This window comes from Malurus melanocephalus, unplaced genomic scaffold (assembly GCF_030028575.1).
Source record: "Malurus melanocephalus ecotype Western Australia unplaced genomic scaffold, MMel_1.1 scaffold_205, whole genome shotgun sequence".
NCBI classification, from domain to species: Eukaryota; Metazoa; Chordata; class Aves; order Passeriformes; family Maluridae; genus Malurus; species Malurus melanocephalus.
Window position 1 is genome coordinate 1,172,140 of NW_026623437.1, and position 23,994 is coordinate 1,196,133.

The following is a 23,994-nucleotide window of genomic DNA, read 5'->3' on the forward strand; positions in this document are numbered from 1 at the left end:
CTTAGCCTAAAGTGCAACATATCTGAATCCCAGTGAAATCAATTTAAGTACCTGCTCAAAGCTGAGGTGAACACTGAAATGTTTCTTTGCAGTCTACGTGGATCCCAAGCTGCCTAATGAGAAAGGCAGGGACAAATACAGAAACTGAGYTTCTTCACATACTATTATTGTGTCCCTGTATTCCAGGAAGATAAGAATAGTTTAGCAACAGTTTATGGCAGTTTGGTGGGGTGTGTGGGAGAGGGAGATGACAGCTCAGTGCCAGGAACCCACAGCAGAGATGGCCCAGGTGGCAGCTCTCTGCTCCAGCTCCAGGCCACCYCATCAATTTTTACCTCTGCACRASAGGATTTATGTTCCTGRTGAAACAAAATGGTGCTGCAGCAAMTACAGATTTGATATCATGAAGAAATAATAATGAGAAACTATTTAATGAATGTTCCRTCATTCTGGAAGCGATTTAGAGCACCTGGAAAAGGGAGATGTTTAATTAAAAGAAAAATCCTTTGAAGATGCAAGAAACTTCCCAAAGCACTCCGAATTTCAAAAAAAGCCCACTGCAAAGGTAGCCCACACAGCTTTGCTGTGGTCCTGATATGCATATGTCTCACCACGCATCTTTAGTTACATGAGCACGTCCCCATCAAAAAAACAGAGCAAAATAACTGGTGTTAAAAAAAAAAATTCCATTTATTTCATAACTGTTTTATTTCCAGGCAAAAGAAAACTGACTACYCCAGAAGTACTGGGAGGGTTGATGTTTTACCTGACACCATTCTGTGGTCCAGCTAAGGCCTCCCACTAAGGAGGTCTGTGGCAGAAAACTCCATCAGCTCAGGAGAAAATWAGGCTATTCCTTGCATTTCCCATCWAGYRCRTGTAAGAGCATTGCTCATTAGCCTTCACCTGATCATCCCAGATGATTTACTGTGCTGCTATAAAAGTAGAAACCTTTAGATTTTCGCCCCAAATTACTGCAAGGATCTCATTTGCCTGTGCTAGCGAAGAAGTAAAGGAGATAGTTGGGAAAGGTGACATCCCATGGGCTAAGACCACACACTCTTTGGATATTTGTTTTTTCCATGAGTGCATAACCTTGCTTCTGCTTCAAAAGCTGATTTGCAACTGAATTCTTAATCTTCYTCTTCCCAGAAACCCCCATGAATCTGCAATGTGGAATTCAGAGAAAACCCAAGACAGGAGAGAAAGACAGATGTATTTATCATGCACAGATGATGTAGGAAGGAGACAAAAAATATTGTCATCAGAGTCTTACTGACTGCAAAATAAGGGAACAGTAATTAATCAGCAAGAGTGCAGGCTGAGAGGAAATATTGATTGGATTTGGAGAAACTTCAGTTTCCTGAAGAAACTGTTCCCCTGCAAAGGTAACCAGAAAGTTTCTGTAAATTAGAATGGCAACCGGCCAGCCAGCAGCCAGTCTGAGCCTTTTCAGGCAATCCAGAAAAATATACACCAGATGCACGTTGGTTTCTAAAGAGTAATTTAAATACATTAGTAAATCAATGGCATTGACAGTTTGATGGACTGTGATGGAGGAGTCTTCCTCTGAAATATCATCTCCAAAACCTGCAAAGCTCTGGCAAGTGAGTTGTTACAACTTTATCATATTTTTAACTTTCGTCTTTTCAAAAAACTTCTGGAGGGGGGCGGTTTCAGTGTAAATTTGCATGGATTTCTCTCCTGCTGAATTGGCCCCTAACTTTTCAGGGTTCTTAAACGTCAAAGAGTGTTGTCCTTTTTCATTGTGGAGGGACAGGAGATGTCAGTGACAGGACTGAGGGCCAGCTCTGCTCTGATGAGGTTTGGGTCTGTCAGAAAGGAGCTGGCTACCACTAAGGAGTAGGAGTAGAAGCAGCCAATTATTTCTGTCTTTTTACCTGACTGGCACGTGCTTATGACCAGGGATGTTAGAACTCCTCAATGAAAAAAAAAAAAAAAAAAAAAAAGGAAACAGCTGAAAAATGGGTTTGCCCCAGGAAGGACATCACAGGGTCACATTAAATGATCCCATCTTTCAGCACCAAAGCATGAGCCTTCTGCAGGTCTGACCTCCAGCAATCCCAACTTTGCCATGGGAAGGGCTCASAAGTCTCCAGCAGATGCTGAGGGTTTGTCCACCCTGTCAGCCCAGAGCTATTCATGATGGGGCTTGTGTCAGATTGGGTTTGGCCATTCCAGGGGACTTAATTAGCACTTACAGATACAACAACTTTCTGATTTAAGCATATTTGGGGAGTTACCTTTCTGTCTTCATCAGTGATAAACTGTTCTGGGCTAAGGTCATCGTTCATCTGCACAGTAAATAAAACTGTCACTAAAGCTGAGTTKCTGTTTCTCATCAATCAAGCAATACAATAAAACTCAGAGCACTGTATCTAAACAAYGATTTTTGGAGAAAAGGCAAGCAAACCTTAAGGAAGTTTTAGTATAATCATTTCCTCTYAGCTGATCAACATAACAGACACGGTAATTTAGCTGGGAAAATGTGATATTAAAGCTTACAAGCCTGATAATCAGATTGACTTTAGAGGCAAAAATCAAGCTGGCTTTCCAGACCTCAGCATAATCATTAATTAAATACTTACCATCTCTTCAGTTAACATCCAAAGAACATTTAAGCAAAAACCCTGCAGTTTCACAAAAAAAACCAGCTCTAGCTTATCTGTTTAATTCCAGTTCTATTATGTAGGTAGTTTACCTGCCATCAAGGAACATTTCTCATGTTTATAAGAAGGAATTCAACTGGAAATATTAAAATATGTTCAACATGCTGCTTCTTTTTATCTAGAGGAAKATAAATTATTACATGCATGCAAGCACTAAAAGCAGTTGCCAGAAAAAATAGTTTATTCTCACCACACCTGCAATATTTCAACCACTACATGACAATATTTCTCTTTCAGAAACAATTAACCTAATTTGTAGTGAGCTCACAGAGACTTTCACGGTGCTACTCTGCTGAAGATTATGACTTTCCTAAAATACATTTTTTCCAGTACATTAACAAATAGCATTGTTTGAGAGGGGAAGATCAGGCAGAAATATTACACCCCACACTCTGAGATTCTCCCGAACACCAGATAATCCCACACCAGTCAAAACAAATGATTCAGGTTGCCAAAACAAGTAGTTACATTTCCCAATCTTCTGATAAGGTTTTACGTAAATGCAGAAGCAAACCTGGCACGGTCTRAAAGCGGGGCAGGGCAGATCTCCCCCAGAACATTCCAATTCTCAAAACCCAGCACGTCAGCAGAGCCTTCATAACACAAAATGCACACCTTGATCTCTGCTGGGCTTAGGAGCTTGTGGGGTTTGTTGGTTTGTAATTTTYAGACAGATGGAATAAAATCTCCATTTCTCTTATTAAAGATAGATAACAGCACATGTAAAAGGCTGGGAAACCCTGCTGTCAGGTCCATCTCACCACATCTGTTGACACAATCTAGAATTTCTTTCCATGATGTTGAAAATGCAATTTTTTTCTTTTTTGCTCTTTTTTTTGTTTGTTTGTTTTGAATCCGCACTCATAACCAGTCAAGGGATCTCCCATTAGTCCTGGCTGTGTTTTGGGGAAGTTCAGCTGCCCACCAGCCTAAGGGCACTTCTGTCCCCCATGTTGGAGTTCTGTGCCTGGGCAGCCACAGGGAATGCACAYTGATTTGGGGTATCGAGTTCTTCAACAAACCACCCTCCAAAAAATCTKCATTTAGCAATAAATCCCAAACCCTTGTGCCATGTGAGGTCCAGCGTGAGCACTGAYCACGGCTGACCCAAGGCCTTGAAAGGAGAACTGACCCTCTCAACTCCAAGTTCATGGAGTTTTCAATTCCTTGACCTCCTGTTTCGCTGACAAGAGAACAGCTTGTCCTATTTTTTGTGAAAAGAATGCCAGAGATAGRAATATTTATAAGGAATTTGTATCTATCTATCCAAACCAAAACATTCAAAAATCATGACTCACAATCCCCTCCCAAATCATGGGATTAAATTAACATATCATGGGATTCTGAAAGATGCTGTTTTAAAAATTATRGAATACATAAACTTTGTGTCATGCATTACCTTAAAATATTTACACAGCCAGAAACGACAYGTTTTTTATCAACAGTTAAAAGAATCAGAAGCTCACCTAGGGAAAAAAAATCATCACATATTCATAAGATTCCTGGAGGCTGGACCTTTAAAAATAGTCCAAGTGTTACAATTCATCACATGTAAATTTATGGGATTTGGCAACAACGCAGTTGTCTCCAGGGATATTGGAAAAAAGGGGAGTGCTCTTGGTTAACCTTTTTTTTTTCCTTTTTTTAATAGATACAGCATGCTGAAAGTGCCCTACTAAGTATTTCCTAACTCAGCCCATCGATCAGTTTAGAGCACTATGGAAACACCCAGCAGAGCATGCTTATCAATGCCCAATCACCAAAAATTTGGGTGCTTGTTAACCAAAACTCAACGTATTCTGGAAAAAGACCAAGTAGAAAATAAAATCACAATTTCTGAAAGCACATCCTGTCCATGGCCTTTTGCCTAGAGCAACCAGAAATGGGAAGCCAGGTTTAATAAAAAGTAAAGAACAAACCATTTTGGAGTGGTTGTTCACTTTTTTTGTTAAAGGCAAAGACAATTTCATGGAAAAAATCCCCTTTACAGTACAGGTGATTTTTTTTATTGATTATTGGTAACAGTGGGATTTCTTCCCAAAACAAAAAACTAATTTTTAATCAAGTTTACAAATCAAAAGGCGATGGGGTTGAAGGGAAGATCACTGCCCTCGGCACTTTTTCCTTAGTTTAAAAATATGAAATATCACAACTATTCCTACCTATCCCCAACCCCTGCTGCTCCAGACAAGGTCACTGCTACAGCTCAGCCCATCCTGCACAGGTTCACCCTCCCTTTTGCTTTTCAATCCCACAGTGCTGGCTGCTGGCTGTGATTGCAGAGTTTACARAGCTGCAGCCCTGACACAGGTGAGGTGACAGACACCAAGTCTGGTGGCATCACACACGGCGTGTGGCTGTGCTGCTGTCACAGCCTCCTCCAGCAGRTACCAGCAACTGGAGCTCAGCTACAGTTTGTGCTTTTCTGTGTACCAGACTCCTACTCCTCAGGAATATTTACCATCCAAAACCAAAAATACYGCCATAAGGTGTGAACAACATCAAGCCTCTTTTGTTTGAGAGGAAATGTAGTGAGMGGCTGGTATTTTCTGACATGAAATGATTTTATAAACATCAACTAATAGAGCAACTTCCGTCATACCTACCATCCAATCCTTCTGGGACTGTGATGCTCASACTCCTGCATTACCCAGCTCTGCTCCACAGTGAATAAAAAAGCAACCAGAAGAGTCCAGCAAAGCACTGTGTCAGTCACAAAATTCATGGGTCATTTCCAAAGTGGAGAAAAAAATTGGTTGAATGCTATTGCTTGCTTTCTTTTAAATCCTTATTCCAGCCTGAACRCTGAGAAATTTCTATTGTTCTCACGGCCCTAATTTCAGTGCTTCACCCCTGTGGCTCTCTGTTCCTTCCTTCCTATACTTGAAGCCCCATTATACTGAAATAAAATAATACTAGGGTATGAGTGACAAATAACTCTGCAGTTTGGTACACACATTTGGAACAAAAATGTAGCTATTTTGTTGTTTCCACTCAAATGACCCAGTTAATTTCAGTGTTAACATCAGCTGTCAAAACATCCACTTAGCAGATTTGCATCCCTTATTTATTCAGAAAAAAAAAAGGTGCAATAACCAAGCAGTTATCAGAGAAASAGAAAACACTACACAGAATGGGTGTTTATGTTTAATTCTTGTTATTCCATCACTGTCTGTCACATACTTAGTACGTTAAATTCCACGCTTGGCAACACATAAATCAAGAAAGTTTGTGTTCATAGTGAAGATACCATTATTTTCCTGTTGGGGCTAATCCAGCCCAGGGCAGACACTGTCACTGGAGCCTGTGTACCACGCCAGCCTCACTGTCCTTGTTGCAGCCTTCCAGCAGAGCATCTGCAAAACCCACACTGCCACCTGTCCCAGCAGGGACAGCCACCCCTGCACCGCTGTGCCACCCACCATCTGCTTCCTCTGCTCTAAGCCAGGGCTCAGGGCACACAGGACTTTTTGTTGGCCATCTCTGGGGCCAAGGAAACTCTTCAAAGCCAAGGCAGCACCACCACGCTGGAGATGGTTTTGGCAGCTGCAATGTTCATTTAGCCCAAAAAAGGGTTCAACTCTTCCCTACTTTTCCCTCCTTGGAGGGAGAACACCACATTTCCACCTTGAAGGATACAAAAGCCAGAGGCAGCAGATCACATTGGCTACGTGCCTTCAGCTGCACTCCATCCCAGGCCTGCCTTACCTCTGTACACGGTATCCAGGCTCTCAAGAGGAAGCTGCTGCTTGGCAGCTGCTCTGCGATAAACCACGTGTGTTCTGCCTCCTCCCTCCTCCTCCTCCTGGGCCCCYCTCTCCAGGGGTTCGATGAAGAACTCGTCCTTGTCCGTGCGAATCATGCCAGCCTGCAGCGACAGGGCAGAGATGGAACACTTTGCATTACTGCACATGCAGCAGACGCTGCGAGTAAACAGCTACAATATGCTTAAGCACACTTTAGTGCTCTCCAGAGAGCAATTAGGATGCAGAGAGGAAACCAGGTGAATTCTTTATTAGAGCAAAATGAAGCATCATTTTCCCAGCTTGACAATAAAGGACAAAAGGTACAACCCTGAACCAAAAGGACTTCTCCTTGAACCACATGAGCCAAGTACAGGTCTAAGAATCTGTCTAGGAAATACTGCTTCCATTTAAAAACATCTACAGTGGAAGTTACTATGACCTTAGCTATCCATCAGGCCCAGATCTCTCCAGTGTTTGCTATTTCTGTTAGATAAAGGATCAGATCAGTGYCATAAGCTGGTCCTGATGTGCAGCTCAACAGTCAAAAGATGCAGAGTCAGCCTTTCTCTTCAGGAGCAAAATAGAAAAATACTACATCGTACATTCAGGCAGCTAMGCTTTGTGATTATTTCCCCCTTGACACAAAGGGTTCAGTCTACAAAATAATCTTTCAAGAATTAGTCACAACTAGTTTGAGTGTCAGTAGTACATTGCTAAGAAAAAAAACAGAACTTATTCAGACTGAACCAGATACCCTGGTATGAAAAAATAAATTAGCACTTCTACAGATCACCTCAAAGGAATRTCATCCAAGCAATTATCATTGTGGTCAGGGGAAACCCTCATAAAGACTGGAAACTTTAAAAAAGAAAAGGACTTTTCATCATCTTCACGTAGTTGAAACAACTTGGGCACCTGGATCACCTGGGCTTGCCTCCTCTTGCAGTCCCACCCTGCTGCAGGAGGTCACAGCAGCCAAGAGCTGCTTGCAGAGATGGTTGGCTGGGATCAATTTTCCTGCATATGTTCACACATCTGTGTTTGAGAACTTCAGCTTCAGACTTTCTCAGCTTGCAGACAGTCTTTCTATTAACACGAATGAAATTGTCCCAGATCCAGCCTTCAGAAGCTCCTTCATCAGGTTCTTTCCCACTCTGACCCTGAAGTCACCAGAGTTTCAAACTGGACACAGGAGAACATGTCAATACTGACACTCTTCTCTTGCTGTCTCAGCTTCTGGGCCCCAAAATCTCTGTTCTGTGAAGCCCTACCTCAACCTTCCAGCAGAACCTCTTTGTCTCCTTAGAACCCAGTATCCTCATTTGAAATAAGTATCATCTAAACATTCTTATCATATTCCAGCACCAAAGTTCTCATACAACACATATTTTTCTTCTACAAGCAGCAAACTACATTCCTACTGCTATAAATACAGTATGTTCACTGGTTCYCTCCTTGGAAAAATGTCAGGTTCATTTGTCATGTCTTAACTTACATTAGGCAAGATTTCCAGTCCCAGAATTCATATATATAATGTATACAAAAACAGATTGAAGAGGAAGGATTAAAGAAGCAAAAGTATATCGAAGCCATTTAAGCTGATGCCATCCTGCCTGTATAAAGGAAACTGAATTTGAAATCATGTCTTGTTTCTTCTTATCTAATTTAGATTCTACATCAGACMCCAAAAAGGTGAGACAGGCTCAGCAGCTCAAGGAAGCCAAGACAACCAAGAAAATAAGTGCTGAACCCAGGGAGACAGCATCTGATCTTTTACTGTAAAGTGGAATACATGAAAAATTCAGACTTGACGTTACTCTCCTTTTAATGTCRTTCTAATTGCATTACACACACACTTCTTCTGGATATTAAATATTATATCCAGAAATTGGGAAATCTTTTTATGATAAATGCACAGCTAAACATCAAGAAGGAACAAGCATTTGCAAGTTCAACATCACAGGTTACACATCACAGATGCACACTTTGTATGTACACCCAGGAGAAATACTCTGAGAGCTTGACTGCCATGTGAAAAAAAATGTGATTTTTGCTTGCAAAAACCAAAAACTCCATAGTTGTGCACATGTTCCCATGTATTTTTRGATTTGTTAGGACTAATATTAGCTAAGCAGCCAATGCCAGGCCTTAGTTTGGAATGTAGACCATAATTCAGGATAYGGGGGAAAGACTGATGTACACTGTGAGCAGCAGGGAGTAGTGATGGGGGTTTGGAGGAATTTAGATCTTCTAAKAAAATGAACAGATAAGCAACTTCTACAATCAGTATCTGAACTGATTGGACAGAACAACTTYTATAGGTGAACTTTAGCTTCCAGGGCATGGTGGCCTTTTGGAAATGAAAAGTCGGTCAGAGTGAATTCTCCTCCCTGAGAAGATGAAGGTGACACCCTGGGACAGGCTGTAAGACTAAACAGAACAGATATTTGAATGCTGGACCCCAAGACATAAAACCAGACTTAAACACTGAAATTTSCAGCAGCTCTTTGGGCCTGGTACTGGCCCTTTTGTGTGCAGGGCAATTCCTGTGGCCCTGGAAGCTGCCAAGAGCARGACATCCATCAGGTGCTCTCATTCCACACTCTGCTTCTTGGATGGACTTGACACTGTRCATCCCCAGGGCAGCATCCCCCCTAATTCTGCTGGGGTGTAGAAAGGAAGGAATTTGACCTTCAAACATAGAAACATAGAATCTCCTGAGTTGGAGGGGTCCCCCAAGACCATTGAAACCCAACTCCTGCCCCTGCATGGCTGAATATTTATTTTCTTATTTTAATCTTGGACTACACTGGAATTTCTCTTTTTCTTTAGTGTTGAGAAACGCATCAATTATTTTTGATCATCATTATTAGGAAAGAACGTGTGTTTGAACTGTAAAAGAATTATATATTTTTATATATCACATGTTCTACACAGTCCTTGATTTAGCCAACATATTGTCATGAAATCAAATGAGAAAAAATGGCTGTTTCAGACTTKCAGAAGAAAATTCATTTGGATGGCAAGGCAGAGTTCCTACAGCAATCCTCAGTTCAAGTCATCTGCCTAATAATACAACCACAGCTATAAATGATTCATTAAGAAATACGTGGGGCTCCTGAAAGTCTCCACCACACATTTCCTTACTGCTTTGAGCAAGACATTTAACCTCTTTACTTCCATTTCTCCACCTCTGAACCAGCATAACAACAGTCTTGCAGGATAATTACAAGGCCTGATTTGGGTTTTTTTTTGCCAAATGCTTTAAACATGAAAAGCTGGAGAAGAACCGCCTAATGCATTTTTTCTGATACTACTCAGAATGCCCTCAAAAAGCCCCCATGGAAGGGAGATTGCTTTTTGTCATCAACTCAACACCAGTATTGTGCACAGCCGAACAAGGAACAGAGCAGAAAATGAGGCAGCAGGGGTTTGCTCACACCCTTCACCTTCACCAGAAAATTCTTGGACCATCATCATCTGGACATTCACCCCACGAGATGTGAAAACAGTTTAAAGGTTTTCTATTATCTGTTTCCCCAAAAGTTCTGAACAGAATCACAGCAGGTGCTTTCACAAGCTAAGAGATTAAAAGTACCTGCTGGTAACAGTGTTTTTCTATCCTGCACTGCTCACCACCCACCCCAGGAATGCTGTACCTCCAGGCATTATGGATTAGCAGTGYTCACCCTACACTAGCACCCTGCAGCCACACACACACACTGTGCAGTTCAGAGCCACGCATGGGATTGGGCACCTCTATGGAAAAGAAATCCAATTCCAGAAAAAAATGCTAAGCTCTGACCTCTTCCCATACAYCTCTGGGACTTTTAACCTGAAACTGAACTGAATATGGGAATATTGATGATGGCAGCAGCGGCTGTGTCCTGAGACTAATGAAAATATAAATTAACAGGAAAATGTTTGCCTTTGGAATGCAGCAAATTGTAGCAAAGAGCCYACAATATCCCACAATTTCCCAAAGCAGGGCATCCCCAGGCCTTCCTTGCATAGGCTTTTAGATCCCAGCTGCAAATTACTCAAGTCAAGCACTGCTTGGCTCTCATTAATACGCATTAAAGACTAGAGCAGAAAACACTTAATCAAAAGGAAATGGCAGTTCAGAGAATCAAAACCTCTGCTAAGGTTAGCAAGGCRGTTGTTTAGAAATTAAAGCCACGTAGGAAAAAAATCACAAGGAACACTGAGAGTGACTGTCCTGTCTAATCATGACACGAATCACACTGATAAAACACAAATGAGTCCATGGCATCACACGGAGTTGGGGTCTGGAGCTCTGCTAATCTCTTTGGAAGGGTAACAAGGTTCCTGTGCATCCCTGGAGCCTCCTCCCAAGGCTTCCACAGGATTGACACACACTGGCAATGGGCACAGCCACATGGGCTCTGTGCCTAGGTTAGTGACACAAATCCCATCCCACATCACGGAGATCTCCCCTCCAGCCCAAATCTCCCCTCCAGCCCAAATCTCCCCTCCAGCCCAAATCTCCCCTCCAGCTCAGGAACCCTGCCGGCACTTTGCCACCACACCGCAGAGCTCAGCTGAAAATCACGTTTCTTTCCCRTCTCCTCAGCACCCCCAGCCCCTCTTGCATTTCTAAAGACATTCTTCAGAAGCCTAATTTGACAAAAAAAAAAAAAAAAAAAACCAAAAAAAAACTGCCTGGCATATTTAGATCTACAGAAAACTCCAGGTTTGGGAGCGTTAGCTCCTGTGGATAATTAAATGTCTCTCTGGCTCTGCACTTGGTGAGCGACTTAATTGTCTGCTCATTGCCATTCACATCACAGCTCCCTGCTCTGGGCTGTAATGAAGGAGCCCATCCAGTGGCTGCTTCAGGACTCCAGAGCCTCAGCCCATCCTGCAACCGCAAGTTTAATTAATGTTCATTTTCTTCCTCATTAGTACGGCTTTACAAAGTTTCTCATTGCCACATAAAGGCAGATTTACGTCCCAATCTCCAAGCACATGATGCAGATAGGAAGAYACAATTAAATGTGAACAAACCTGAAATTTATATTAAAAAAAATCCACGTGTTTGGTTAATTAATTAAATCAGTAACCTATACAAACACTGTTTCAGAAACTCTTAGAAACAGMATTTCCGTAAATCAAGAAAGCTCTAATTTTTTTGAGTATATAATTCTGAAAGAGGTAACTAGTCAAATTACATGCCTGTGCTTGAATAAATCCTAAACACAGTCTTGRAATACAGATTCTTTCCTTGAGACAAAAGTGAGGTACAAATTGTCTGACATTTAACCTCAGTGCTGGGTTATGGCTTGCACTCCCTGCAATGCCAATAAACACTCCAGATGGGAACAGGCAATATGGGATTCTCCCAACAACCCATCCACAGAGAAGCTGAGAGAGACTTGCATTTAAATGTAGAGTTGCCAAAATTACACTGTAGATGACTTGAAAKGGAAAATATTTATATTTTCAGGACAACATATTGGACAAAGTCTTATTTCATGTTTATATCAATGTGTCTGTACCCTAAGTACACAACTGTTCTAAGTTTGACCAAAGTGGCATTAGCAGAGCAGAGATTTTGAAAGCAAATCCCACAAGTTACTGTCACGATCCTTCTCTAGGTCTCAGAGCCACAGGAACATGCTTTTACCACACAACAACACACGTGTCCTCTCAGCACTAAAGCCAAGTACAGAAATACTCTTTGCTCAGTTACACTGGAATGGACCTGATGCACCAGGAGCTCCAAYGACTGGAGCAAGATCACCTGGGAAGCCTGTGGCAGAGCTAAGGACATAACACAGACCTTCCAAACACATCCCTGCCCATGTGGGATCTCTCAACATGTTCCCTTCTGCAATGTGTTCATCCCCAATCATACAGAACACTGATTTAGGAACAGATGCATTTGGAGTTTTACTTCCATTCAGCTTAATTTGTGTAGATAACGATGCAAGAAAACTCAAAATCTTCTTATGTCATATGTGCATTTCATTCTTTGAGAACATGCCTCAAACTACTGAATCTCTGCAGAGGAAGAATTGTGCAGTGCTGTAAATTCATCTTCCTTTCCAGTGAAAGAAGGTCCTGAAGGAATTGTGGCAAATATTTGGAACACACTGGCAGTTACTGTGCTGATGCTGCTGCTGCCCTAAAGTCACACTGATCTATTCAGGTCCAGGCTGGATGGAGAAGAAAGTTTTCAACTGATCACATATATATATATTTGTGCTGTTAGTATTTTTCAGCTTTTTTTTCAAGTTGGTTGGAGTTAAGCTGTGTTGTTTTCACATATCCTCAAAAATATTAAGGGGGCAAATAATTATAAATACACACAGAAATTGCACAGCCAGAGTGAGAGAGAGAGAGACAGAGCCTTCTGGATAATCCTTTGGAAGCTGTGTGTTCCTTGGGGCCCCCATTTATCCTCTGCATGGGGATAAGGTCACWTTTTTGCTGCACTTTGAGATCTCCTAATGAACAGCAGCAAACAGGAGCTATTGCTGCTAAGAGCTCTTTCATGACAGCCTGCTTTCTCCWGTCCTTGTTGCTCAAGGGAGGATGGGCAACCATCCATTCATGCATCTACAGACTTCCACTGCTGCCAAAAATATAATTTTGTCCCYGGAGCCCAGCTCAGTCACTACACAATTGCAGGTGTGATTGATAACAGCAGGGGGACAAATCTGAGCCAATCTAACCTSAAGTTAAGAGAGCAGCATAAGTTTTTAGCAGGTGGGAATCTGGACMCAAATCTTGCAGTTGCATGGTATAACTCCTTTTAGAAACTCAAAAGTGTTTTCTGTGGTTTTTAAGAGACACAATAGTGRGATAGGCTGTGTCTCATTCTCAGTGAACCATCGAGAAAACAGACACAATTAAAGTGATTTCACAAAGCAATGCCAGMAGATTTCAAGACAAGGGTTCTGGCCAAAGTGCCTGGCTTTCACCAGTGAGCAATGCTAAAAACATTGCTTCCAAATTCTCTGCCTTTACAAGAAAATTACCAAATTCTCACCTCTGTCCCTCAGGATCTGCCCAGGGCCAGCAGCAGCAGCAGACCAGGGTTCAGCCCCAAGCACTTCCCTCCAGTGAATGTCCTGCCCCTGACCTGCACAGCCTGCCTCGTCCTAGCAGCCCCTCACCTATGAATCCTCACAGATCCCAAGGGATAAATCTCATTTTCAATAAGTTCAGGTAATATACAAACCCACAACTTTCTGCATTTTCCAGATACTTCTTTTGCAGAGCACAGCCTGCAGAAAAGGCTTCAGAGCAGGCAAACCCAGAGCAGATCTCCCTGCAGCTGCTAAACAGGAATAGCTTGGCACCTTTRCCAGGGTGGCTCCCACCTTTGGGATACCTCCACCACCAGCAGCAGGAACCTCGTGTCCCATGAACCCAGCTGCAAAAGTGTCACAATTCTGTAACTTTTCAAACAGACACAAGCAGTTCTTTCAGCTAAAATGATGCATAAGCAAGAAAATTTTGGTAAGTCTCTAGGCTTGATGTCCACAGGTATATGTCCAAGTGGGAAAGAGGTGAGTTATTAAATAGCTGTTAAGAATGAAAATGATAAATGTGGCAGATCTCGCAGACTCAGGGGATTGTAAACTTGATTGCTGTTGTTGCAAGCAGGGAATAGTAATTGCAGTGCCCTGCAAGAGAGTTTCTCAACTTTAATCTTTCAGGGAGGAAAAGCATGAATATCAAGTCCATGAATTTGCTAACAGCAAGATCCAAAACGATTAACTTTCCCAATTTTAACACACGGAACCATTTGGAAAAAAAAAAAAAAGCATTTCTGAGGACACTTTGACAAAACACATAGTTGAGTCCTACCCTCAGCAATAAAACTTAATTGACATTCTGCAATGAAGTCTGACTGAAAAGCTCTTCAGCTCAAACCCTCACAAAATGGGACAGTTGCTACACAAGTTTCTTTTCAAAAATGTATTTGCTTAAGGCACAAATCACCACTCACTTAAGTCAACGGGTGTCACACTCGTAAATCTCAAGGCCAGAATTTATAARTGGATTCATAAATACTAAAGCAGTTTAGTTTGATTTATATATAAGACTGGCCAAAGACTTTTCAGCCCCATTGCAGCCTCCCAAAAACTGTCTTCATCCTGAATTCAGCAGGTTCATTAATGGGTAGGAAACAGAGTCCAGGTCTTTGGTATGATAAACAAGATAAAAAGATCCAGACCACAGAAAAAAGCTATACTGTATTAAAAAAAGAAAAAAAAAAAGTTTAATGTATTAAATTAGTCTGAGTGGAAACTCAGCATTTAAAGTAATTTCAAATTATGAAAATCCTGACTCTTGTCTTAAGATGATCTGCAGCAACATTTCCCATTCCAGAGGAGTGTGTGAACTGCKGAGCACAAGCTGCAGGGCAGCAGGAACCAGACCTGGCCCCGGCAATTTCCATCTCCTGCTGCTCCCAGGGCCACCCCACCCGTTCTGGCACAGCAGTGCCCACACAGCCACACCGTGAGCAGGTTCTCACCCCAAAATCCCTGTCCTGGGGAGCTCTGGCCTTTGGCAGAACCCGGTGCCCCTGGTCTGCAGCCCCTGACTTTTGCTACCACAGAGAAAGCAAGACCCCCAAGCAGGTAAAAACTCCCAGGTGAGAGAGAGCATCTCACACACATTTCATGCTGTTCATGCAACAGCTCTAACCCAAACCCTGCCACAGGTCTGGATTCGTGGTCTGGAAATCAGACAAGATCTTTCTCTGCAAAATGAAGGTTTTACTTTAACAGGATGCCCATAAAGGTGCGGGAAAACAAAAGTAACAAAAGGTTGCTGCAGCTGGGGCTTGTTTTTCTTTTCACATTCTATAGCCAGGCTTATTTTAACCTTTTTCCCTTACCCTGTATTGGAGAAATGAACCTGGAAAGCAGTTTTTCAAATGAGAGCATGAAAACCTAATGAGAGATGAGCTTTCAATTTTATACTGCACTCAGTTGTAGGCTCCCAGTACAAGATGTCAACAAAGTGCAAGATACAATACAGAAACGAAAATAATTAATCCCTGGAGGAAGAGTCTTATTAAGAAGGATTAAATCAAAGAATTAATGTGCACTATTTGCCTGCATGACAAAGACGAAGGGAGGCATATGATAACTCTCCAAGATCTGAAAGCATAGAAAGAATAAGAATTGCTGATGAGAATAGCTTGGACATATCAGGAAACAAACAAACAAAAAAGAACCTCTGACAAGAAATTTTAGCCTGTAATGTTACAGGCAGTCTTATGCAAAACCAACTCAAAACTTGTCCTTAAAAATCTTTGAATTACCAAACCTTATTGTTCACACTGCACTAGTACCTACAGTTCAAAGACCAAGGTTTAGGCATCATACAACAACAAAGACATTTTAGCAGATTTCTGCAGAGCAAGAAATAAAGAACATCAGCTGAGCCCAAAACATCTCAGGGAGCTCAGAAGTATCTGGTGATCTATGCCCTTGGAAAAGCAAAATCAAACATGAGCTAGGTAAAGACACCAAAGACGATCACTTACTCCTGGCTGGTTTTGGAGATGAGATAAAGCCTCACATGGGCATCTGCTCCAGCACAGCATGGCTCATGTGATTTTCTTTCCCTCACTCTGAKCACCTCCAATTTTTTATGGTTTTTGCTGTTTGTGTTTTTCCAGATATTTTTCTCTTCTCCTCCCTCCAAGGCTGCAGCTACTAATAAAACAATTTAATATTGTGTGAATTGAAGAACAAGAATGTTCCCTCTGTTGCTTAGACTATGGCTCCAGCAACCATAAACTTTTCACCATACTCCAAGCAGCACAAAAGGACTTAAATTACCTACACACAAAGCTCTAAAGGACAAAACCACAGTTAGATAACAACTGTAGAAACCTGAAAAAATAGCAAGTGTTGCAGTAGAAGGTAGACTGGTAGTAAAATTTWATTTTGGAACACAAAAAGTACCTACACTCTTAGGCAAAAGTTAAAAGAAAAGTGTCTGCTTCCCCAAAATAAATAGAAATTAATATCCAGCAGCACACAAGTAGTTGGAAGTTGGACCCAACATACATTGAGTCAAATGGAGCCTGGAAAGGAACATGAGAGAGTATGGAAAATAAAGGCAAAGCAAGAAGCATAAGTCAGCCTGTAAATCTTTCAGAACTACTAGAAATCAAATTACACACCATATGTCAGTGGGCTAATGTATTCACACCAGTAGAGCTGGGTTAGCACCACCACACATTCTGGTAAGTTTACAACTGGTGTGTGTTTATTTGGACAATACTATTACTATAGAAGATATTAAGGAAGTTCTTCAAGAGGTAGGGTGGTTTCCATAATTTACATGTCTGCTATAAAATTATGTGGCTTGCTTTCTTAAAGTTGTCTTTAAATCTCTCAGGATTGTTTTATAACTAAACAGACATYATTAATTTAGATTCCTAGGCAGAGAAAAAAAAATTGTAGTTCTTGAGCCAACAACAATGCTTAAAAACTTCTCAAAGTCAATTGTCCAAATAGATTTACAAGAACTGCAAGCCAGGAATCTGGGTCAGAGGAAATATTCTAGCAAGGGTGCCCATTATCTACCTCTATAAATGCAAAATAAAAATTAGTTTTCAAAAGAAATTATCAGATAATCTGTACCTGCTCCACCACTCAAACTGAAGTCAGTTATTGCAATTTTCTCTCTAAGCCTTGTCTAGAGGAGGATCAAATACCCAGGACAGAACAGCTGAGGGCACCAAGGGTGTCACTGAGGGTACCCAGCAGTGACAGGAGGCATCCAGGACCTGACAGAGAAACCTCTCCTGCAGAAAAAAAGAGGCTCCAACAAACTCGTGTTTATCCCAGACCAGGAAGGTGAATTTACACACTGGTGGCAAGTTGTGGCCACATGACCAGTGRGCCACTGAGCTTCACAATGGATTTCCAAATGCTTTTGAAAAATTACAAAGGAGGTCAATAAAATCCTTGTATCTCCCCTTTGAATTTGCTGCTAGCTACACAATTTAGATTAGAGACAGCACTATCAGCAGCCCAAGAAATAGAACTCAGGAAGATTAGGGAATAAATGCACAGGAACCTGTCAAATGGAAGCTAACACTGATAAAAAACTAAAATGCTTTGTTAGAATCATTTAACCAACCTATGAATCTTAACAAGTCCTAAATTAGCTATTTCCAGCTCAGTGAAGGATGGACACCTATTACAATAAGTTCAATAAATATTTCCTTTCACTCTCACTCTACAAGTCAGCACCAAAACAGAATTTTTCTAAAGGGTGTTTAAATATGGAATAAAAAAGACAAGACAGATGGCATTGTTTTGTTGTTATACAAGTCAGTGCTATAGCTGCACTGAAAACACTGGAWGCAGGATGCCTGCAAATACAACCAAACTGAAATGTTTCCAAAGTTGAATGGGAATGACCAGGATCTAAAAATCACCATCATTCAGCAGGGAGACTGAAAATGTTCAGTATTTGTTTTAAAATGAATGAGAATGACAAGGCAGAACAATTAATAGTGTAATAAGGACTACCTGAAAGTCATCTCTTCATTTCACAGTAAAGAGAGTATCAATTAGATTAAATACACTTTCCCCTGCCTCCCTCTGCCTAAAACAAATCACAGAGTAACTACACAGTTTTTGTTCTCCAGCTGACATCTCACAGCAAATTAAAGACCTTKAATGCAAACAGTGAGGAGCCTCAGAAGCTCCAGGGTGCCCCAGAAAGAACAGAAGCAGGTCTGGACTTCTTGGTCTTGGACTCCTGCCAGACCAAAAGACTTTATTAAATGAAAATGCCCAGAGGATCCTAAAGAGAAAATCTCTTTTAGTTTATTTGTTTAACTATTGATATTGCTTCATATTTACGGGCTGAGTTTGTACTAGTAGCTTTTTGTTTTTACAAGCCAGTGTTCCAGCTGACCCTGGTTTCACAGGACTTACACCTCCTGTGACAGTTTTACAACCGGTTGTAGCTGCCCCACGCAACACGGCCAGAGCCAAGTTGCTCTTTTGGTAACACTGTCAGGGTTCCAGCTCTCCTTCAACAGGTTTCAAATTCTATTTAGGTCCCTCATCTCTATGGTAACTGCCAACTCCAGGGAGCCTCACAGCACCGTGCTGGAGGAAAGCAATCCCCCGTTCCTCATGGGGAGATGAGATGAGGGTAAACTGGATGACYTGCCCAAGGACACGTAGGAACTCTGCAGCAGAGATGGGAAACCAAATGTCCTGAAGACCCAGAGTGTGATCCACAAGGTGCCCTTTTCACTCCTGCCAGCAAAATCTCATGCTCCAGGCAGCTTTGAGCATCAGAGTCCCTTCCAACCAGACCATGGCTCTCAGTTTACAAAGCAGGAGAGCTGTGGGACATTTCACACTGTCCCTGTTCTACTCTGCTGCAAGGAGTGGATCAACAAATGACCCTCTCTYCACCACCAGCATGGGCCACCAGCTCTGACCGACCACAGCACTGCAATGAGGAGCTTAACACAATTAGACTTTYGTGGGATTCATCTGAACTCTGGGGGAAGCAGGAATTTCACAAAGCTATAAAGGTTGTTTTAAAAAGTTTTCCAGATTTTATCGGTTTTCACACCGTCTGCAGTTCTCCTTCCTGGCTTTTGAAAAACGACACACAGCTGTGCCTTGGATCACAGCTGTGACTGCTGGCAGCAGGCAGRGGAGGCCCAATGCTGGGCTGGGGTAGCCAGTGTCACCCCGAGCTGTCTGGGGCTTCTCCTGAGCCAGGAGGGACCAGTCCCCCTCATGGCATGGCAGGGTGAAGCACTGTGAGCTCCTACAATGTGACAGCGTTTCTGAGCTATGAAACATCCTCTGCATCTGCTCTCCTGAGTAGAATCACSGGGAAAAAATGATGCATGAAGGGCAGTGGGGAAGGTACAAGAGAAAAATCCAACGAGGGTTGTGTTTTCCCCACTTGAAGGCAGTTTTCTTTCTTGTGTTTGCTGCTTCAAGTGGGTTTTTTTGTGGCATTTGGTCTGTTCTGGTGTTATCCAGGCTCCTACCAATTCTCAGCATCTTATTTTCACCTCCACCTTTTCCACAGATCCTGCACATATTCTGTGCCTTTCCCAAGGAGCTCACTGGGTTTTGTGTCGCTGCAGAACAGATGGCACAACGCTCAGATCTGCTTTACAAACGGACAAACACCGTCACTTTGTTCTGCTGTGCTCACAGCTGCTCCATGAGCTGGGCATCTGCAAGCCAAGGACAGGGATGCTGTGGCCATCAGCTGGGGCAGGACCAGGCACTCTCCAGATCTCCTGGAGCCAAACTGGCCCATGGGCAGCATGGATGGGGACAGGTGGCATCTCCCAGCTGGCAGCACGAGGATCAAACAACAATAGGCACCTTCCTCGCAGGTCTGCAAGAACAACAAACCTTGGGAAAGCCTAAAAGTGCAAGGGGAGAACCAAAGGAATAAAAGAACAAGGTATGCTGGCTCTCCCAGAAGAGCCTGAGGATAAGTGCTGTCATTTTTAGCCATATTTCAACTCCTTAAGCAGCCTCCCATCAGTCAGAATTACAGTTTGCGGAAGGAACCTGTTCCATCTTGGAAAGCCAGAGGCCACAAAACCTCATGACAGCAGGCTGGGATCACACAACTTCTGAACAGAGCACAGGCAGTGACAATTAACCCCTGGCSTGCCAAGTGCTCTGCTCTGGTGGCCACTTCAATTCATTAAGGAATTTTCAACTGGAATTAACCAATTTTTTGTTGGTTTCCATTTGGGCTAATACCCATTAGAAAAAATATAAACTGCCATGGAGAAGGAGATGTCATTTTTCAAGCCATGGAGATGATCCCAGAGGTGGAAGAGAGGAAGAAGAAGGAAGGTTAACGAGCCCTGAGGTCTTGCTTTGGGAAAAAAACTGTGTAGAAGAAAGGGATTATTAAAATACCTGTATGTTCCCAGAGCTCAGACTCTCCTGGACTTACAGTGAGCTTGTGATCCCCAAAGCTCTACATTTGGGATGTCTTTGCTTTATCAGCCTATATCAATACAAAATCTGAAAGGTATTAACACATCCTTGGTTATACRCATCAGTGTGKTCACAGGAACCAAATTATTTTGGCARGAATAAACTTTTTCATCCACTCACTAACGCCTACATTCATTCAGAGGCGTGTTATGTTTGTAACTGGTCCCTAAAGGTAATGACACTTGACAATAGCTCTGACAGAAACAGCCTTTGGGATCTACTTCCTACCTTGGGCAAAGAGGAGGTAGAAATGAGAGCAGAGTAGTCAAGACCAATATTTTTCTATAAGTTTTCAAGGGTTTTCTTACTGCTTTTATGCTGATGTTTTTGTAGTTTATTGGAAGAAAAGAAAAAAAATCATTTTAGTTCAGTCTCAGAGGAACTGAAAACTACTTATTTTTTATTTGACTCYCTCCAAGTCTCTCTATATATCTCTCAAGAGTGAACAAAACTTTGCTTTTTACCAAGTCTTGTAGAGATTTTCTTTAAATTAGCATAATGCTTTAAAATTAATTGCATTTTTAAAATAAGAATAACTTCAGTTTTCTTGCAGGCAGCTAGTGAAGTGAAACACATGATTATGGAAACCACAACCAATATTTTGGTGCCAAAAATATAGCTCAGCAGAGAGGTGTATAAATACTGGCCAAACCTTGGAAAGTTCGAGTTAYCTAAATAGATAACAGAATTCTCCTTTCAGCAGCCATTCAAATTTCCTTCCTATTTAACTTCCTTGGAAAGAAATCAATTAAAAACCAAACATTTCCATTTCTGCTCCATCTTTTTTCATTGCTTCTGTCTCATGGGGTAAACTAAATCACACCTTCAAGATTCTCCTTAACATCTTTCCAAAAGCAAAGTCACYCTCTATGGCCAGAGCTCTCTGTGCTCAGCCCTGGGGCTATAAAAGCAAAACCTCAAAAACTACAGAATTCAGGTAGCAGAAACTGGGCTTTGCAACTCTGTTCTTCTCCAAGACTTGCACGCGACTCTGCAGCAACCAAGAAACTTGGCACACATGAAAGATTTGTGCAAACAGAGGGGTTTCCTATTTTACAAGTGATTCATAGGGGAGAARTTGCTGAAAGACCCACTTACTTTCAAAGTCCTTTTTGCTCCCTGCCAAGGCAAACTTGGGCATTTGTACTTTTCTGATCAGTACTTGTACAAATTTTATAGAGGTGCTAAAATTTACATGCAGATTCTCTTAACTACGTATCATTTTAAAAGAGCTGAAATAGAATCAAATATTTGTATGCATAAAAAAGTAAGTTGATTTTCAAACCTGAACCTAATCTTTCTTCAGTGAAGTGCACAGGCAAAGACCAGCCAGGTATCTGGCATGTACCTCTACAACAACAGCCAGGGCCTGATACTGGGAGGCCCCTCTGAACTTTATGGGGGAAAAAAAAAACCTGACATCAAAATGCAAGTACCAGAGGCCAACTTTGCAGTGCATATATGTGTAGAGGTCAGCACAGACCCTGTCATTGCATTATCTACTGTAACTACAACATTTTTCAAAAGCATGGATTATTCATATGGAAAACACGTGGATAGAGAASCCTTGAAAGAAGCTCCCCCATCTGTCACCTTTCCCTGCACTCACTCATYATGCTAAGCCTGCAACTCTTCTCAGCAAGGAAAGGACTAACTGTACTCTCAATTCTCACTGGAAATGCCTAACCCAGAATAGTTGCCACTCTTAATATCAGTATCCATGGCTGTAGCAAAACCTTGGACACCGTGCTTAAAAAACGCAGTACATACCTGTGGGGACCTATTCTCATTCTACTGCTCTGTACAGGTGAGTTAATGGGCTGATTTTTTCCATTTGTTCTCCACTGATGTGTTCTGCATCTTTTTAGTTAAGCAATACAGATAAGACTTAGGTCCTCCCGAGCGAGCTAATGCTCATTAATAATACACATAGGTTTATTGGAATTCATTATTCCTCTTTCCTTTGACCTACGTATAAGGAACTGTGCATTGAAAAAAATATATATTATATATATTATTATATAGATATTCAGCATAGATATTCATAGGTTTTGTCTTTGTGTGCATTTCAAACAGCACATTGTACCTCCCCTACACACTGCTTTTAGGGATGTATAATGTCAAATCTAAACAGGTTATGTTCATCTCATCTATTATTAACCRAGAATCTTCTGTACAGATCTGAGTATATGTTTACTCTGTGAAAACCTACACAGTGCAATCTACAGCTAAGAGCAATAGTAGACACCTACAGAATCAGAGAAAAATAAGGAAGAACTCWGCAAAGCAAATGAGCAAAAGCAAAATAGATCCTATTATATTGCTCTGACTCTGTGGAAAAGGGAGAACAAATATTGAACATGCAGTATTACCATTTATTTCAGCTGAAGTAGCTCAGGAGTAAAGAGGCATTGTGTAAATACACAACCCACAAATTGCTGGTGATCAAACCACGGCCCTGCACACAAGGATTAGATACAAAAAACAAACCAGGAGTGGGGTAAACACCAGGTAATCAGAAAGAATTACAATCTGCCAATACACAGCAGCTGGAGAACCTGGGYTTGCCCAAGCCAAGAGCAGCTCTGCTGTTTGCACATGAAATATCAGAATCATCCAGGTTGGAAAAGACCTTGAAGATCATCGAGTCCAACCATAACGAGAGTGATCCAAGGCTCAGAGCCCCGGGGGCTGACTCCATATGGGAGGCACATGTCAGGCTGAGGGCATAAAACCATGCAAGAAATAATGAAAAAGCAACACAGGTTACAACAGTTTGCCAGGGTTATCAATTCAAATGTGAAAAACATACCCTGTGGGCAATATTTCAAGAAGTGTCTACCTGGCAGGGGAGCAGCTGACTCCAGGASCGTGGGCTGCCAGCCTGTGCTTCCCTGAAGTTGCTCTTTTAGGACTCATCCAGCAAAAGACAGTTGGGGTAAATTACACACATTTCTACAAGTTCTTAAGGGATTTTAAATTGCATTTATAGCGACAACTTGATCACTGAGACAGATGAGAAAGGGAGGCAGCAAAACAGGATGTTTGACAAGGTTAACTTCACTTGCCAGCCCAGCACAGGGTAATAAARTGCAGCCTGAGCCTCTGCAGGCAGCAAACCTGGCACAGGGAATGCACAGCACCTTGTCAAACAAGCAGCAGTGCACATGCCTAATGCCTTTAATTTTGTACATTGCAGTCTGGTGCATTGAYAAAGCCCGTCATAATGGGCACAAGGAAATTTGGAGCAATTTCTGCAAATCAGTATTACATTAGCTCCCAGTTTAGGCAAAGGGTAAAGATACATTGTTTTCATTAGCTGACAAGATTTGTGAAAATTATGGGAAAGATAGTTGAACGGAACCAATTCGTGCTTCGGTGCAACTGAGTCCTTGTTTTTAAAACAAATAAAAATAAAAATTAAGAATAAAAATAATTAAAAAAAAAACAGACCCCACAAACTAATCTAYTTACAGAAAATTTTATACTCTCTGAGCCTGACATGGACTTGTTCTGACCTGTTACACTAAAAGTCACTGTTCCTCC

At 41.8% G+C, this 23,994-nt stretch overlaps 1 protein-coding gene across 2 annotated transcripts in view; it reads right to left on the reverse strand.

The window, feature by feature from the left end:
- LOC130577954 (A disintegrin and metalloproteinase with thrombospondin motifs 2-like) overlaps positions 1-23,994 on the reverse strand; it is a 169,797-nt gene that overhangs the window by 100,305 nt on the left and 45,498 nt on the right. For both annotated transcript variants that reach the window (XM_057373663.1, XM_057373661.1), the window contains exon 3: positions 6,399-6,558. In XM_057373663.1, coding sequence (XP_057229646.1) covers positions 6,399-6,558 — 160 coding nt within the window. The remainder of the gene's footprint in view (positions 1-6,398; positions 6,559-23,994) is intronic.